An 18504-nucleotide genomic window follows, 5' to 3' on the forward strand; every position below is an offset into this window, starting at 1 on the left:
CTAAGAGAGGATAATAATGTTTCGTGATGCCTTCAGCCGCAAAAAAACCTAGTCTCTCCCCGCCATCTATTTCCCGCCTCTACAATATCCGCTTAAAACTTTTCACCCAAGTTTTAGGTCCTAGACGAGCCTCTCCTCTATCCGGAAGAAGAAGAAATTACATGCAGAGAAAGTAGTTATTAACCGCACCATAGTAGATTTACAGCTATCCGGCCTAAGAATCTTCGCATCTACGGGTATCGGAGAATAAACCTTGAAGAACCAACATGTGCTTCCTTTGCCTGAGTATATTTATATTGTAGGTGGCAGAAGAGAACACACTTGCCTGCTGCCACTCTCCTGGTTAAACTTCCCATCCAGGGCGACCCTTCTAAGAAGAGCAGGAACGTAGGCGAGAAGAGTAACATGCGGTTACTAAACCAGAAATTTATGACCACTTATGAAAGTATTATCAAGAAGCGCAGGTGAAGGGTGTAGCATGGTGGATGCAACTAAAACTAAAAGTTTAACATTAAGATAAAACTTTGCCTTTTGCTCATACGCACGAGCAAAACATAAGCATACTCACTGACTCATTTGGCCCGCTTCTACTCAGTTAAGTCCACTAAAAACTCAGCCGCCATTACAACGTGTAGCCTTTAAAAACTTGTATTATTCATTCTTATTTGAAACTCTCACATCCTGGGACACCCCTAAAAGGTCGTCTTACTTAAAAAAGAAAAAGAAAAAAAGCCGTTCTTCATCCCTTTTATCTGCTAGAAGTTCTACAAATTCTTTTCGGAGAGTATTTGCATATTTAAAATCATTTCTTTACGAAAATTCTTCAAAGAAATGGTAAGTAATATGTCTGTTATCATTTCTTTAGAGGTCTTGGGTTCATTGTTTTAAATGTAAGAGTATTTTTAGTGGCAAAAGTTTTTAAAAATCTTTTATTGAAATTTACGAGTACAATGGTTGCAACAAGTTAAAGTGGTACATAATTACACAATATTAGGATTATTTGTGCGGAGAAGGCACCTAGTGGTGTTACTCCATAATCATGAACATTTATTTATATTGCTCTCACGATAAAAGTAGAGCACGAGGCAATCTCCTCAGAGGATTACCTAGAAAAACAGAAGAAGATAATTGTTTGATTCGGATGAGCAGTTGTAGAAAAATCTAATTTGAGAAAACGAATCCTTTTATGGAAGTTATTTTAGGTCATTATGGCTGTTAAGGTTAGATACATAAAACAGGATTAAGAATTTGTCGTGTAATGAATGGATGCGCTGGGAGTTGAAACCTTAAGTACAGCTCACTTAAACTTCATTTTAGAAAGGAATTGGGAGAAATAAAAATAATACGTAAATATATCTACAGAGACAGAAAGGGTTTGTTGGGCTTTGTGGGAACTATGTGAGGGTGTGATTCAACATTTTTTTAGGATTACTTTGGGCAGAGAAATCCACATTTTGGGAGAGGGAGCACCTTGTCTAGTAAAGCTGGGCGTAATAATTGTTCATTTATAAAATAATAATTAAATAAATATAATCATTTATTTTTCTAAATGAGTATTTTCATGAAGAATATGTCATTTATAAGAGTGTAGTCGTGCAAGCCGATAAGACCGTTATATACATCTGTTACTGTGCCACAATTTGTGCGAGAAATACAGCTAGAGGGTTGTAGTTGGTGTTGTATTACCAACATGGCTGACACTGCGGTTGGCAAATTTCTAAACCAATCTCCCTGATTTATAATATCACTTACTTCTATAATACTTGTGTATGCATACTTACTTCACATTTATTTATATCCTTTTATGTTCAACCTATTCTATGTGTTTTGTATTAATATAGCTTTACATACAGCATATATCAGCCGAGTAGTGATTTTACTTTGTAAAACAAAGTTGTTTGTTTAATTCAGATCTTGTAGAATTTATAGCCATATTTTCTTTTTAAGAATGTTTTTGCAAATAATACTACTTTTAAATGAAATTTCTGAAGTATTTTAAATTGTGATATTTCCAAATAATAAAAGAAGACATAAATATTTTATTATGTCTAGGAGGGGCATTTTCTACCCCGAGTATAAGACAGGTTCCTCAATATATCCGGAGGGAGAGGAAGAAATGCAAAGTAAATTAATAAGAACAGCCTTCCTCATTATCACCTAGAACAAGGTAACTCCAAAATCAACACCTCTGACTACGAAAAAGTCGTCAAAATCTATAAACTAAACTGCTGGAAATAAATGGTAATCGACGATTTCGTTATGGATTATAGACAATTTGTACCTGGAATGCGAAGTTTGTTTATACGTCTGGCATGAGCCATAAATTAAAAGCGAGCTTCTAAATTATGAAATAGATATTTTGGAAATGCTAAGTAATTCGCAAAGCAGAATAACGCACTTGAGTGATCATGTCGTTTGCACCAATAAGAATACAAAAAACAGTTTAGGAAGTTGTTTTTTTAACAATAATTTGTTTGTTTGTTTGTGAACAATAATAGATGGAAGACTGCAACAATAAAGATGTGAATTATACGATAAAAGGTAAATTTGGGAATGTGGTCCTCATTAGAGTGCATGCTTTTAAGTTGGAACTTGTGCACAAAACAAGAATTTTTTTTGGACTTGAGTAGAGTATTTGATGCATTTCAAATCTATCTACTGGACAAATTCAGAGTAAAAATAGGTAAATAAGCTAAAACAAAGACCAGTCCTCATATTTAACAGGTTGTTAGCAAAGATAAAGAGGGAATACAGAGATGTAACTATTCCTTAATGTGGGTACGACTTCTACAGCGAATCTTATAGCTAAATTTCGATCGGTTCCAGTGTCAGAACGCTGAGTGACAATGTTGTGATTTTAACAACTCCTTTTTTTGAAAAGATGGGCTCTACGTAAACTGTGAAAGCTCACATAAAATCTGCATATATTATCAGTTTCCGCATGTATTTATTGTGTAGTTTTAAAAGTTTTGTAATATTGTATCCTTTATTAAAATACAATGACGCGAGCTGCTTAAAATAAATAAAAAGAGAAAAAGCAAAGTTTAGTAAACTTTTACATGAGTTTAAGCAGTTTATAACATTAAAGATGTTACTTAATAAGTTATAAAGAATAAAGTTAGGTTATATTTAGTAAATGTTGCTCCATTTTTTTTAAACTTGAATATCTTCCATCTTATGAATCTTCAATACTTTAAGTGCAGAAAGCTGTTATCTTGTCAGTTCGATTATCTAAGGCTTTTTACAAAAGATACATTAATGAATCAAAAAATAAATTTTGTTCTATTCCTCTTTTGGGGCTACCTCCAGCTTTCCAGCTGGTATTCCAAATAATTTTAATTACTCCAGCCTTCCAGCCACGAACTACCACCATTACATGCTATCACGACACATCTTCTTACTTGTACCGTTTCAACACAATAAATTTAGTACATTCTTTGTAGTAGCTGAAGCCTCAACTCTTTTTCATTCTCTCAGTCCACCAAAGAGCTATAACTTTTAAGGAGCTAACTAACTCCAGAGATTAATCCGATAAGGGGTTCAACAAGTTATTGCCCAGGTTCTCTGTTCTTGTCGTGAGTATACATTCGACGGAGCTAGGAACATCCTTATCTAATTCTCCATGGCGATTCCAAAAGAGATAGAGACTTTCCTTGTTTGAACAATTCTCTTTCTATTAATTCCTCCAAATCTGCTATCATCCTCCAGCAAAAGGTTTGAGAGACTCTCAACAGACTTCATTTTCGGACTACTTTTTGTGGGGATATCTAAAAAATAAAGTGTAAGGTAACCTTAATCCCGTGGCTTCAGTCGATGATCTGAAACGTCGAATAACTCTAGCCTGCCTAGATCTTGACTGTATATACCACATATCCTCTTCTTTAGTCTCTTTTCCTTGGTGTCCCCTTTTCAGTGAAATATATCGTCAGGCCCACTGAATTGATATACTTCTACAAGCGTTCTGATCACATTCAAAACAAAAATCTGCAACTCTTGATTACTATAAAAGAAAGGCGAAGAATTTCTAAAACTGTCTAAAGACTAATTCTCCTAGTTTAGTTGCAGTTTGCTTCTGTAGTTTCATCTCTAAATTATTGGGTACACAATTATAGTTGAATGAATTCATTTTAAATCAAATAAATATATGTAAAAATAAAGCCTTACTTAAAATGTGTTGTTTCCTTAATTTTTCAATGGTATGCCCTCGGGTACCTCAGATATTCAATTGATTAATATCTGTTAAATATTTTTAAAATTCCCAAGTATATTTATAAAAATCATGAGATAATACTTTGAAATCTCACTTTAATAACATAAATGGAATATTGTAACATAGATAGTATGCCGTATAATGTGTTTCATTTCATTGTTTTACTTTATGGAAGGTTAACGCTTTGTTTTACAATAAAGGTCCTTCCAATGAATGTTATATAAAACCTTTTTTCGATCTGATGTAAAATATGTGCATGTTGCATTTTCCAATCCATGCAAACTTCTTTAACTGCTTGCTAAAACTGCTCTATTCCATATGATAATTCCTTTAATTCGTAATTCCTTTACACATCCATGATACATGCCTATTCATTATCCGTCAATTCAAAACATGCATGAGAGTTTCAAGTTTTGATGCATGTTTTATTCTGTCATTTATACAATTTAATTAATTGCCGATTATTTACGGATTAAAGAGCATTGATGAATCTAGTGGAACTGTTGTAGCAGCAAGAATAATTGTTAATATGCAGCTGAAGCAATATGAAAGCAGTTTTACAACCAGGTACTTAGATATAATTTTACTCGTTCACAACCAAGGAAGAAGCCATAAAATTTACCTGGATAGTGGACACCTAATCCAAGCTGGCTCTGAGAGATTGTTCAAGTTCAGGAGTGGAATACGAGTGGTATAAATAACACAGGAATTTACTGCAAAAGCGCAACAAGTCTTGGATCGAACTCTCAAAAAAGTCAAGGAGAAGAGGAAAGCCAGTTAGTGTCCAGTATAAGAATTATTTCCATCAGTGCTAACCAATTTGACTATCAGCTAACAGACTCAATGTTCTGCGTTAGTTATTCGCATGTACGAGAATATGTCGAACTATAGGTGATTAAATTTCAGCTTCCTCATATCTTATAAACTGATTCCTCGACTGAATCAACATTGCTAGATATATTTCTTAGGCTGTGCGTATCTGCGATTGAGTGCGGCGAACCAAAGTCGAAACTCGGTGTCACATTTTGTCACTCTGCTAAGCCCAACGCTCTCACATTGACTTGATTCTTCTCTGCTTCTTCTTGATCATATAAGACGGAGCTGGGTATGCAACAGAACTCGTCGGGTGGTCCTGGGGAGAGTCATCTTAAACGTTTAGAGAACGGCGAAGTAACCCGTCAGAAAGTTAGTTAAACAATTTAGCTTGCAAATTACAATTGCAGATTTGGATGTCAATGAATTTATAACATTAAACAAAAAACACAAATATTTGGTAGAATTATTTATTAAATAACAAATTTCTCAATCGTTACTGACTATTATTCGAAATGAATTTTATTTTATATAAAACGGATATAATATATGTAAATGTAAGTAATGACATTATATTTCTGTGCAAAATTTTTATTTGTTAATTATTGTAATTTCTTTCAAACCATTCGTTTGGTTAGCCACGCAAATGGTTTGGAAAAAGTTTATTTAAAATAAATAAAAGCAAATTGCTAGCAATTTTTTTTTGCAAATCTAAACAATAGAAACAACAATTTAAAACAAAGAATGTTGAAATATTCTATAAAGAAGTGTAACCCACCATTGAACAATATGATGTCCCGAATTGAACTGTTAACGATTAACTGTGAGAAATAATGTTTATCGCCTGGAACCGGAAACTCTACACAACAACAACAATAATACTAAAGTTCCACTGAAGAGAACTACTGGCCGAGAGAAGAATTTTCCAGATAATGTCATATGAGCTCGGAGAGCTGTGAACACCCCCACCCTTTAGTCTCCTTAAGCCATCTCAAGACCATAAAATATCTACCTCGGTTCACAGACAAAGATATTATTTTTCAACTGGCAAACTGCTTTCCTTTTTCTTTTTTTTTTATGACAGATATATCTTTTATTAATTCTTTTTATTACTACTATTCCTATAACCGTCTGTTGATGGTAATGTTTGTAGGGTGCACTTAAAAAACAAATTTAAGAATTAATAATCAAACATAACATCAATATTTGGTTGTGGTATCATTTTTATGACCATTATTTCCGCCTGATTGAAACTTTGTGTTTTTAGGGGGCAAACTGTCAAAGCAGGAACACTTCAGAGGAGAGCTGGACGTGGCATTTCCTCCGAAACTCTCATAAAATCAATAAACAAAAAATAATAGGCAATAATAATAGATGGGTAAAATGTGTGCTTAGTTGAAGCTAAAATCATTGAATCCATTTTGCTGTAAATTGTAAAACTGAAGAATAGTTTCGGCACTTCCAGATGATCTATTTTACCCATAACTTTTCCATCATCTATCATCATTTGAACTTTCAGCATTTCCTTTCCTTTGCATCTTTGACCTTTGCTGATGATCTGTTATGCTCAATGACTGTTGTTGAATGAACAATACCAATTTTACTCCATTAATCTATTAACCTATTTAATCTTTGAATTGATTAACCACTTTTAAACTCCGTCATTCAACTTGGTCTTGGTGTTAAATTCAATAATACGTTGCTTTCTACAACAGACGGAATTCGCAACCTTGATTTACATACGGACAAACAATCGAATTTGGAACCCTCAAAACAGACTGAAAAGAATACAGGCTAAAGGACGATCTTATAGCACATTATCAACTTTGCAGCGACCGACATGAATCTACGGAACATTACAATCCAAAATCCTTCGAAAATTCATCCAATTCTCCATATTATGTCCCCATTAAAACCCCCACATGATGAGCTATCCATTCCCGTTGTGTCTGATCAGATAGAATTCTGCCATCAAAGACCTCCCGAACTCCCTTACCACACAATCACAAACCTTTTATACAACGTTTAAATTAGAAATATTGTGCAAAAGAGATTAACTGCTTGCTAAAAAAATTTTATTGCCAAGTTTAACAAAGCACACTAAAAAGTGTCTATTTAATAACATGTACTTACGTAACAATAAACTTGTAGTGGTCGGTTCCTTTAGAGAACTGCATGACAAAGTCATGGATATGGTCTGATAAAAAGATCAGCTAGGATTCATACTTTATCAGCCCATTAAAAGTACCGTAAACGAACTTAAATTAGAATTTCGGCCATTCTAGAACACGGAAGTGCCGTCCTCTTTTGTCCAGCAAATCGGAAGAATTTATTTTTCATTCAATAATAGCCCATTTACAATAAAAAGTTGAGAGAAAGAAATAACGTGTGTGCGAGAGTGACAGAGAGAAATGATGAATGGATTAATAATACAGAAATTTGTTCTTCCAAATTGCTGGATAAAAGAGGACACTTCAGTTTTCAATAAATGTCCAATTATGAGTACTAATTTCAATTCATTTAAGATAATTTCATCAGAAACTGAATGTTTGGTTTGAATGATTTCTTACATGTTTATTTTGATTCAAGAATAATTAAATGTGATAATACACATATTTTACAATACTTAATTAATGGGTCACAATTACAGTAACCCATCATAAGTAAGAAATTGTAATTTAACCCATTTTTGCCCGAATTATTTTTTTTCAAATAATTTTTTAAATTTCATGTTTCTGTTGTTTTATTGACCCAAAATAAGTGTTCTATACTTTTTTTAATTAAAAATTGTCCATAGTTATCGAAAAAACAGGTGATCCTTTTTTGGAACTCCAGGCATATAAAGGGGTTTGGTTATGTTACTAAACTTTCAATAGTAGAAAAAGTATTTTTTTATGAAAACGCAAATTTACAACAATTAATTGTATTTGAAATAATATTATTTACAAAGAGTGGTGTGATAACTTTTAAAACAATTTAAATGCAATCTAACCTTACATTTCTCACATAATTTAGTGGTATTTTTCTTACAAATAGCACATCTGCCTTGGTTTGCTGCTGCAGTCAACCAATGATCTTTTTCATCAAATCTCACTCCTTCAGGTGTACGGCTTAATATCTCTTTTGTATTTTGGGCTTACGCCACCAGCCGGTAAATTAGCATATTTCCTTAGATAAGTTTGAATTATTTTTCTTTTGAAATGTAAATAATCAAGTGAATTTGGATTATTTCTTCTATGGTATTGCCAAGCATTTTGAGTGGATGCATCAATGAAGAAAATAAACAATGGCCACCACCATTTCTTTGAACGAATAGATATTCGGCCCCCCAGTTTGCTTCAGAAATGAAACTGTATGGCTGAGTTAATCTCTTTGAAGGGATTTTAGCTGCCATTATATCAGACTTCACCCAATTCCTGACTTCGGTTTTCTTTTTGGAAGTAAATTCTTCTTCATTTTCCTTCTCAGGTAGGCTTTCTTCAATACGAACAATTTCAACTTCAGCTTCACTTCTAAGTTGTCGGCCAGACAAATTGTTTATTGTTCCTCCAACATCTTCATCCTCACTATCCTTATCACTTTCCATTCCATCGTCAGGTGGCAGTAAATAAATTTCTGCTGAAGCGAAATTTTTGTCTTCTTCAAGAAGAGAAATTAATTTCTCCGCGGTTCCAAACCTATAATAAATAAAAAATGGAAAAATCAACCTTAGAATGAAAATTAAATTGACAGAAACAAAAGTGACATTAGAGCCTAGTGTTCCAGAATTGGAACATTTGTATTTATGTAGCCATAAAAAATTGAAAATAAGTTTAAATTGATTCAAACACTTTCTATTCAAATTATTAAACTATAATTGAATAAAAAGAAATAAAATAATAAAAGAAATAAAATGTTAAATAGTTAAATTGTCTTACCTTCTTTCAGACATAACGGGCAACAAAAATGAGGTTTAATAATCCGCACTTATCTCGCTAAAAAGCAAAAGTACAATGATCTCTTCTGCACACTACACTGTCCCCAATCCTAAAGGTTTCCAAAAACAAACCAGAACATGATCGCACGCTCAGAGCATGCTCAGACCTGCTAGTTTTACAGAAAAAATTCACGTTCCAAAAATGGAACACTGGGAAAAAATGGGTTAAATAAAAATGAATTCAAACATAAAAACTGATAGTTTTAAAAATAGATCATAAAAAGTAAAACAAAATAAACGCAAATCTAAGAAATAAATGCGTTTGTGAAAATAGTTTGAAACCCCTGCCATTCCCCAATATTGCTTTTCTCTTACTGGCTGAAGTTACAGTCCCTGTTTACAGTATGTATTGAAAGTATAAATTGATTTATATGAAATGGGAATGACTTAAACATGCAAAAATGGAAAAATTCCCAGAATATCCTCCCTCAGAACTTCTGATTGGTCGCTTGTACAATTTCTCACTCTTGGAATTCACAATCAGATAATTCAAATAGATTCCAATATTGACCAAATCATCTCTCCATTCGGCCCAGCCGCCATTTTCCACAGCTTTCAATTTTCCACACAGCCACGGACATTATTGCAGTGAAAATAGAACGAAGAGGAGGGGCGTTTCAACCCACTTACTATATTGGAATAAATAATTTATGAGAGAGCATTATCAATCAATTTTTCTTTCATTAGATTTACTTTTTACACTTATTTAAAATTTTTATTTTTATTTTGTAAAAAAAGCCTATTCATAACAAAAAGAAAATAAAATAAATAACCAGTGAATAAATCACAATTAGTAATTCAGCTGGAAGCTAAGAATTCAAAACAGATTTGGAATGAGGTCTATTAGCCAAAATAAATATTTGAAAACATGTACGGACTTTTCTCTTTGTCCAATATGAAGCTGGGCAGGTTGGTTACATCTCTATTCTACATCTACTGATATCCTTCCTGGTAAACCTTCATCTCCTAACTATTAGCCACCCTCACGGTATTACAACCTTTGACTAGATCCAACCCACTTTTGCCAGCCCGAATTCAGCTGTCTGTGTTAGTTGCAGCTGTCGTTTCACAACACAAAATGCTTTCGTGTCGTTAGGAACACCATCGAGTCACCAAAGAACAGTAGTCTCCCGACGGTCTCTGTAGTGCCCATTTTTACATCCAGGATGTATCTTGGTTACTTTAATTAAACTCCACCATTCATGCTACACATTTTACCTTTGCTAAAACTAACTGTACCTATTCAAATATCACCTTTCCCCATTGTGATATAATTTCAGAATCATAGTTTTTTTTTGTTTTTTTCCTAATAAAATTATTAATTAATAATGAGGAAAGTGTCTAGCTCAGTAGTTATTGCACTGGGCCATCTCGCGGTGATCTTGGGTTCGATCCAGTCACCTACCCTTAGATTTATTTCCATCGTACAAGACTCTTATAGCTTGCTTTACTAAGATTAAAAATGATGTGTGCAGTATCTGGAGATCGGAATTGTACCCAAAAAAAGGTTGCCAGCGTCGATGACTCAGATGCAAATTGAATAGTATTAATAATGATAATGATAATTATAATTGACTTGAATTGCGATAGGTGTCTAATAGATAAGTATTAAATCTGTAAACCAGTAATACTAGTTCTCTACAGGCCATTTCCATTCAAGTAAGTGCTTAGTACTTAGACCTTATGATGAATTGGTAAACGAATAAAATTATTTTTCTCATTTGCAAACCCAGACGTCGTGGGCATAAAATCAAAGAAATGAATGGTAGCGTAGTATGAAAGGATTTAGCTGGAATCTCTATGAGTCACTCAAAGGAAATGAAACTCTTTTTTCAGGTCAGCATGATGTTTCACAATAAGCTAATAAAGTATTGGGGCACAGTAAGTATTATCAAAACCACCGGTCTAAGACATACAACCAACAGTAAAGTATCCATCGCCAAAGCTTATTCAGAACGACTAAAAAAGAGGTACAGTCACCCGGATGACTGGGCCTCCAGCTAGACGCAGGATTGGCATTCAATTTTCTAGAAACCTCTCCCTATATTGCCAATCTAATGCAACTGAAAGGACAATAATAGGATTTCCCCAAAGATCACAAATGTTACGTCCACTACAAACTCTGGTTCAAAATAATTTATAAACTATTTTATTTCTGTTTAAAAAGGCCACAGAAAATAATCCTTCCTTCGGAGAACTTAATAAGACATTTAAAAATTATTTTGTTTACTGGAGTGCACATTTTATACAAATTAATAAATTTAAATGCATGCATAAAATTGTTCACCTGCAGGTTGCACCGTTGCGACAAACATTTGTATCATCTTGGCAAAGTGGTCCTTGCATACAGTTTTCACCAGAAAAACCAGGAAAGCAGTCGCACCAGAATTTCCTGTAAAATAAATATAAAATCAATACATTATTCTTGATTTCTTGCTTATTACAAAGAATTTGTAATTAAGGAAATTATAAGGAGCGTCATTATATAATATGACAATCAACTTAAGATTTGTGAAGATACTGCAATTTCGTAACTCCTCATTGTCGAATTAGATTTATATATCCAATTAAGGTTTTCTTGTGTATCGTTATGCTGGATTTAATAACTTCTAAGGGCAAATAATCATTTATTTCTTTTCTATTCAAGCTGGATGGTTGACTTCTTAAGACGCCTTAGCTTACTTGTGTAAAAAAAGACCATGCCACTAGCTGTCTACACAAGTACAGAAAAAGTTATTGTAAGTGTTCGTTGTAGTAACATAAAATAATTTAACGTTTTCCCCAATAACCATTTTTAAACTATTTTCTTAGTAAACATTCTACAATTTTTTGAGGGTGATTTTTTTCACTGTAGTTGAGTCGGTTATCGCCGCAGTTATTGATCTACATATCATCATGATGTATCTTTGGTATGCATTCCATGTAGGGAAAATCAAAGAAAGAAGAATAGAAGTATTCTTGTATCGAATAGAACCAATTTCAAAGGCCGTACAACCCTAAATTAAATAAACAGTATAAATCCCCTTGTCATTTGGCCATTTTATCAACCTTCATCCAATGTGAATGCTTGATATGTAATCCTTTGTCCTATCAATTCTTCTAAACAGACTTGTTTGTCACATATATTTTATAAAACTCCTTAAAATGTATACTCGTTTTAAATGTTGTTTATACACTTCACTAGACTTTCTTTAATGATCTACAAGTGACTTAAGACAGACAAGAAAAAGAAAAATTCAAAGAAGAGGATCCAAGATGCGAACAAATCGTCTAAGGTGAAATCTGCAAATCCCCTATATTTAATTATAACGATTCTGGCTAACAAAATGCTAAAAGGAAGCAGACCTATTTAAGCCCGGAATAGCAACGATCGATGCCACTCAACGGCAGCTGATCCATGTTTGTCTATGAATACTGATTCTAGGTTTGTAAATAACAGCCTCAGGGTTTAATATATAACTTTGGAATGTACATGGAATTAATAATTTCCTTATTAAATAAAATAATTTTGTTAATTTTGATTTTTGGGCTTTAAGATGGTGACCTGGCTAGTTAGTTTCTTCATTTAACAACCTATTATTTATTTATTTTTTAATTTTTGATAATTATTATGAATGTTATTTTTGAATCGCAATAAAAAATAACTGACGGCCTGGTTGGGGCTTATCATCAATATGTAAGAAAGCGATTGTCTCTGATTTATGTATGTCTAACTTTTGGACTTATATATCTGTTGAAGTGTCTCCCCTTTGATTATTGGATTTGTATAATTCAAACCAGCTGGTTATAAAGAAAACATTTTGGCAAAAATTAGTTCTCACCATAGAAGATTGTAAGCTTAATTTTTTTAAATCGTTTGTTTTTTTATTGGAGAAGTTTTTAATTGTGGACTAAGCACTTTAAAACAATTCATGAACAAGTTTATAGAATATTCCCCATGGTTCAAATGTAGATCTGGTCTCGATCAAGTTCATAATTAATAAATCCATAATGATAACATGTATGGATGAGCAATCTCTCTTACTATTGGACTAATTTATTAACAAACTAACTCAATCTTCAATTAAAAAATTACAAGGTATTAGATGATGTTACTCCTTCAGATCAAAAAATAAGAAAAATATTAATAAAGGTTATAAAAATTGATATGCTGCCATCAATAACTACAATAATTAAAAGTAATAATTGAGCGTCGACATAGTAAACCAAGATTTGATTCAGAATGTTGCAACAAGAAAAGTTTACTAACGTAAAGAAAACTAAAAATTACCAAAAATTGTAACTTCAAACTCTTGTAACTTTATTAAACCGAAAAATGAAAGTGTACATCGGAGTGGTGTTGTGTGAGAGGGAAACTTAGCTGAAGAGAAAATCTCTTCCTCATGGTGATTAATCTACCTCAAGACATTAGATAAAAGTCTGGAACCGTTCATGGATACAACAAAGAAGCCTGATTCGACGGATCAAACCACTTTTTAAAATAATAGTAATAATACTGTTATCTATCAAACCATCACTGTAAAATAATTTATTATTTCTAGATGTATCGCTAGAATATTAGAATAATAATTTAAGTTTCTAATTAAATTAAATACATAGACTTTATGAAAACATTTCCACAATTAGTGGAGATAGAGCGAGCGCTTTCCAATATATATACACAATTAATAATAGATGGGCCGTACAGTCAGTCCATTCTCCAGATTGGATTCAGCCTATGTAAATATTTGAGTGGCTATTCTGCGCTTTTACCATGGGCGCTAATGCAGATACAGTTTATACGTGCTTTAATATTCATACCATTATAAAAACAGGTATCCCTACGAGATTTATATAATATTCAAATTGTTTAAAAATATAAACATGAAACATAATTTTTTGTATTAATATGCCCTTAATTATACATACAGAACAGCTAGTGGTTTTTTTTTATATTTAAAAAATTAAATAATTATAAATTCAATGAAAATATTCATAAATTATATTCAACAAGTGACAGAGCGTTTTCCACACACAATTAATAATAAATGAAATGGCTAGTTGTAAGAGGTGGACCAATCTGGAGACTGTACTCTAGATTGGATTAACGAGTATATATATTGATATATATAACATATATATTGTTTCTTCAAATTTAGTAAGTCCTCTGTTTTGTGGTTAATTTATTGAATGGCAACAATTATTATAATTTGAATTTTATTATATAATAAATTCATATTTGAATTATATATTTTTTTGTTTTTGTTTTATCTCCGTTATAATAATAATATTTGTATAATTCCGTAGTTGAAGATTGGATTTGGAATCATTTTGCAGAATAGCACTAGAGTCATTCACTTTCTGGGATTTACAACTTATTGGATGAACACCCGGATAGCATTATTGGCTTTTCAAAACCACATTTTGATCTCAATTAGGGAAACGTAGCTTCTGCTACAATAACTAATTTTGATCTTATTGAACAGATAGAACAAAAGTTCGTGGAATTCTAACAATTGCCTTAATATTCGATTATTTTGTCCCAAACTTCAGAAATTCCTGACTTTATTAAAATACAGATAAAAAGCATATTTGATGTTACAAATTATACAATTATAAATTATTAATTATAAAGAAATACAGATTAAATGTATAAAAAACAATGTGAACTCGCTTCAATTACGGTTATTATCTTTTAGGCACGTTAATAAAGAAGTAAGTTTCATACATTTTGTTAAATTTTGTTTGTTTAGATTTAATAACGTTTTTTTAATGAGAACAGCTCAGCTCTTTCATTTAGCCGAAGTAACGCGATAATTCAGTGTTTAGAGAATACGAAATAACTAGTCACTCTGGAAGTGAATTCACAATAAGTTGCTATAAGAAATTCTAGCCAGTTTGAATTATCGATTTCCCAGTAAGTGATTGGACAAAAATACAACTGCGTGGTTTTTCCACCAGCACAATCATGATTGGCCATGTGCTAATAACTTACAACCAAAATAAATTCATTGTAGTGGTTAAGATTTTCTGATTTGGAAAGAAAAGCCAACCGGTTGTTTTTTCTAGAAAGGTACTTTCTGTCTGTCTACTCGTCCACTCAACAAGTAACCTTACTTGTGAGATCCTGGAAATCCAGTTAAAGGATACAAGAGGGTTTTCTATCTGATTTTCTTTATTAGTGGGTATAACATTACAGAGGTAGCTGTGAGAAAGACGGGAAATTTCTTTAAATGTAAAGTACACACAGAGTGAGAGAGATTTTTTTACTCTCTCTTCTTTGGCATATCCACCGGACAGAGGATGGAGGAAAGTGAACTGAGTGGAGCAGCGGGTAAGGTGTCTAACACTAATCTCAGTCTATGCTCTGGTCTGAGAAGGTTGCAGGATCTACTCTGCACCATTACCTGACCCATACAGATTATGTGCCAACCACACCATTCTGTAAGCCTCACGGGACTCTTCTTCTCCGTACCGTACTCTAGGGTCTTCCATGCTATACTATACTCCAAGCACACACCACAAATAGAATAATGTAAGAAATGTGTTCACCTCTTACACCTCATACATTCACTCTTACATAATATTACAATACTGCAGCGTCTCCGAAGATTAAGTTTGAAGGTTCTACATAGATTTCTATTTTTTACGACATTACAGAAAGTGTCAAAATAGAAAATTATAACTAAAGAAGTAAAATATGCACTTGGATAAAAAAACAAAAATGCAACAATCTTACATTTTGGTTTACATAGAATACATCAGCCTAGTGTTATTCAAGAACACCAGAGCAGATGCGAGTTTTGGGACATTCCTGGTATTCAGAACGAAAGAGGAGATGCAGATACAGTCCCATATCCGCAGACTGACCGTCCGAAGCACGGACAAACAGTCATATGTATTATTAGTTAAGTGCAAGTAACTCACTAGGTCTTTGACTTAACTTGGAACGTAGTTTCGTCTCCACTACTCGGTGGTTTTGCAGCTAGTCCCAGTCTATGTGGATCTTTTCTCAAGAAGCAATACCAATAACCCTGAAATCTCTCCGACTTTTGGTTAAATCCTTCCACGCTGTGTAGTACAATATTTCCACACAAAAGAGGTACCAGACCGTTTGTGAAGAGCGTGCGTGAACTAGGAGAGATAACATCCATTAATCTCGACTGATCTGTTTGAAGTGTAAGAAGATTAGGTGCAGGATATACTTAGCTAGTAATGCTATTGTTTTTCGTAGCGGTAGCGAACCTAGGATCTCTCATCTTACAATGGAGCCTTTTTAAGGGATATTGAAGCCCTACAAATATCCATCCTGCAAACACAAACAGCATTTTCAACATAGCCATTTGTAGATTTCACACTTGGTCTGCATAACTATTTGGTCTAATATGTTTCAGTACACCCAAAGGGAAATTCTAGCTCACCAGTACTGCTCACATAAATAGTCACCTTTTGGTTGCTTGGAGCTCCGGATAACAAAGGATACATTCTCGTAGAGAATAATATTATTATCAATGAATTTTCAACATACAGACCGTTGGTCTTCTTAATTAATTGCTTCTTGAAATCAATAAAAGTAACTATCTCAAAATAAATGTATCTACATGTACCATTTAAAAATGCGTTTGGAGAGCAAAATGTGAAATTAATGGTACCTCAAAGAGAAAAATCAAACTCGTGATGAGAGTTTATGATTAAATCATTAAATAAAGTAACATATGAAGTAACGATAGCTAGTCCGCCCATAAAACGATAGGGCTAAAACAGTAGGGATTTATTTTGTACAGAAATGGTGTTAACAGAGATATATGGCGTAGCAGGGGGAGTTTTTGGAACATTCTGGGTATTCAGAACGAGATAGGATGGACAGAGACAGTCCTATATCTGCAGACAGACCGACCGACGTAGAAATAAACAGTCATATGTATTAGTTAAGTGCAAGTAACTCACGAGTTTATAAAGGCAATAACTGGCTTTTATAGCAGGTCATAACAGTATTCGCACCACTGTGATAGCCATCCAGTAAGTGGAACAGTTTTACCACTCAATTCCCTCCACAATTGTACTGCAAAAAAATATATGTATATTCACACACCAATACGTATGTATAGGAATGGCCAATAAGCAAACTCTCTGACAAATAGTTTAAGTCGTAATACTTCTACAGGAGCCAAAACTGTCAACAGAAAGTAACCAAAATGTAGATGCGAACATCACCGAGCAAAGTATGTGGGTCAAAGATTTATCAAAAACGAATAAATAAAAAGAATTTTGGTAAGAAAAAAAGTCAATTTTATTTTTTAAACTCTCAAAAACTAAATGAAATATCGTCAAAATTTCCGCATAAGCGAACACAATGATGGAATGCTGACATAAAGCCTCTTAATCACTACTCGTAACTTCAAGCATAACAGCGCACAGAATGGGTTACTCAATTTCTTTTGCTTTTGGCGGTCACAGGAAAACACTGATTTGTGTCTAAGTTAGCATAGATCCACATTCTGACATTCTTTATTGGTCATCATTCTTCTTTTTGTGTTGTCTATGCACTAGTTTTTGTTGTTTATTCTAGTTTTTCTTTCACATTAAATTCTTATCAACTGAACAAAAGTTAAATTATAAATCAATCATTTTCTTTTGGTTTGATAGATACAGCGCTGCTTATCCTGCTCTATCTAGTGTTAAGCCACATACTCTGCTTATATAAAGTAGGTCAGCAGCTGTCTTACAGTTCTCGTCTGTTCTTTTTTATGATACTCGATTTCTGTTTTCTTTTGAAATTTTCTTTAGTGAATCTTAAGTAAAAAACATTCAACGACGGAGGCACAGTTTTATATGAAGAAATAATTTTACATGTTATCAAGCTTCCGATACGATTTCAACCCTTTAATATTTTTAAATATTAAGGAATATTTTTCCTCCTTCCAGAGAGTAACGCCTTTCTTTAGTTTTAATCTTTTAACTAAAAATAATAAGTATACTTTTAACAATGTTCAAAGCTTTAAAATAAAGTATATAATATAAAAACAGTCTATTTCGAAGTAGACTTTGCAGTCCATTATCGTGATAAATATGATTTTACTGAATTAAATAAAACCTTCCTTAAGGTTTAACAGTGGTACTCACTTGAGTAATGAATGCATGCCATTAGAAAGAGATTTTAGATAAAATGGCTTCGCAAAACCGTGAAACAGTACCCTATATTAGATGACATCACCGCTGATTTCGTTTTATTTGATTCAACTTTCATGGCAGGTAATATTTCTCACATAATCTATTAACGCTTGTTACGAGTATTATTTCTACTTTACAAAACTGGCCAGGTATTTCAGTTTTGTGTCAAGTTTTGGATTTCCTAGCCCCAGTTTATCACTGGTAAAATTATCATCAGTAATTATATATTTTAATTTTCTTGAAAAATTTTGATTCAAATTACTATATTTTTTACTCACATATTTTAGGATAACAAAAAACTTATTCTAAAATACTTGGACGTACTTAAACACAACTTATTTTTGAACTAGGCAGT

At 33.0% G+C, this 18504-nt stretch overlaps 1 protein-coding gene across 8 annotated transcripts in view; it reads right to left on the reverse strand.

Annotated features, from left to right (window-relative positions):
* The window catches only part of LOC141453690 (uncharacterized), a 493018-nt gene that overhangs the window by 162998 nt on the left and 311516 nt on the right, over window positions 1-18504 (reverse strand). For all 8 annotated transcript variants that reach the window (XM_074127187.1, XM_074127182.1, XM_074127180.1 and 5 more), the window contains one exon: window positions 11287-11391. In XM_074127187.1, coding sequence (XP_073983288.1) covers window positions 11287-11391 — 105 coding nt within the window. The remainder of the gene's footprint in view (window positions 1-11286; window positions 11392-18504) is intronic.

Source organism: Rhodnius prolixus, unplaced genomic scaffold (assembly GCF_049639745.1).
Source record: "Rhodnius prolixus isolate KJV_2025 unplaced genomic scaffold, Rpr scaffold_3, whole genome shotgun sequence".
NCBI lineage: Eukaryota > Metazoa > Arthropoda > Insecta > Hemiptera > Reduviidae > Rhodnius > Rhodnius prolixus.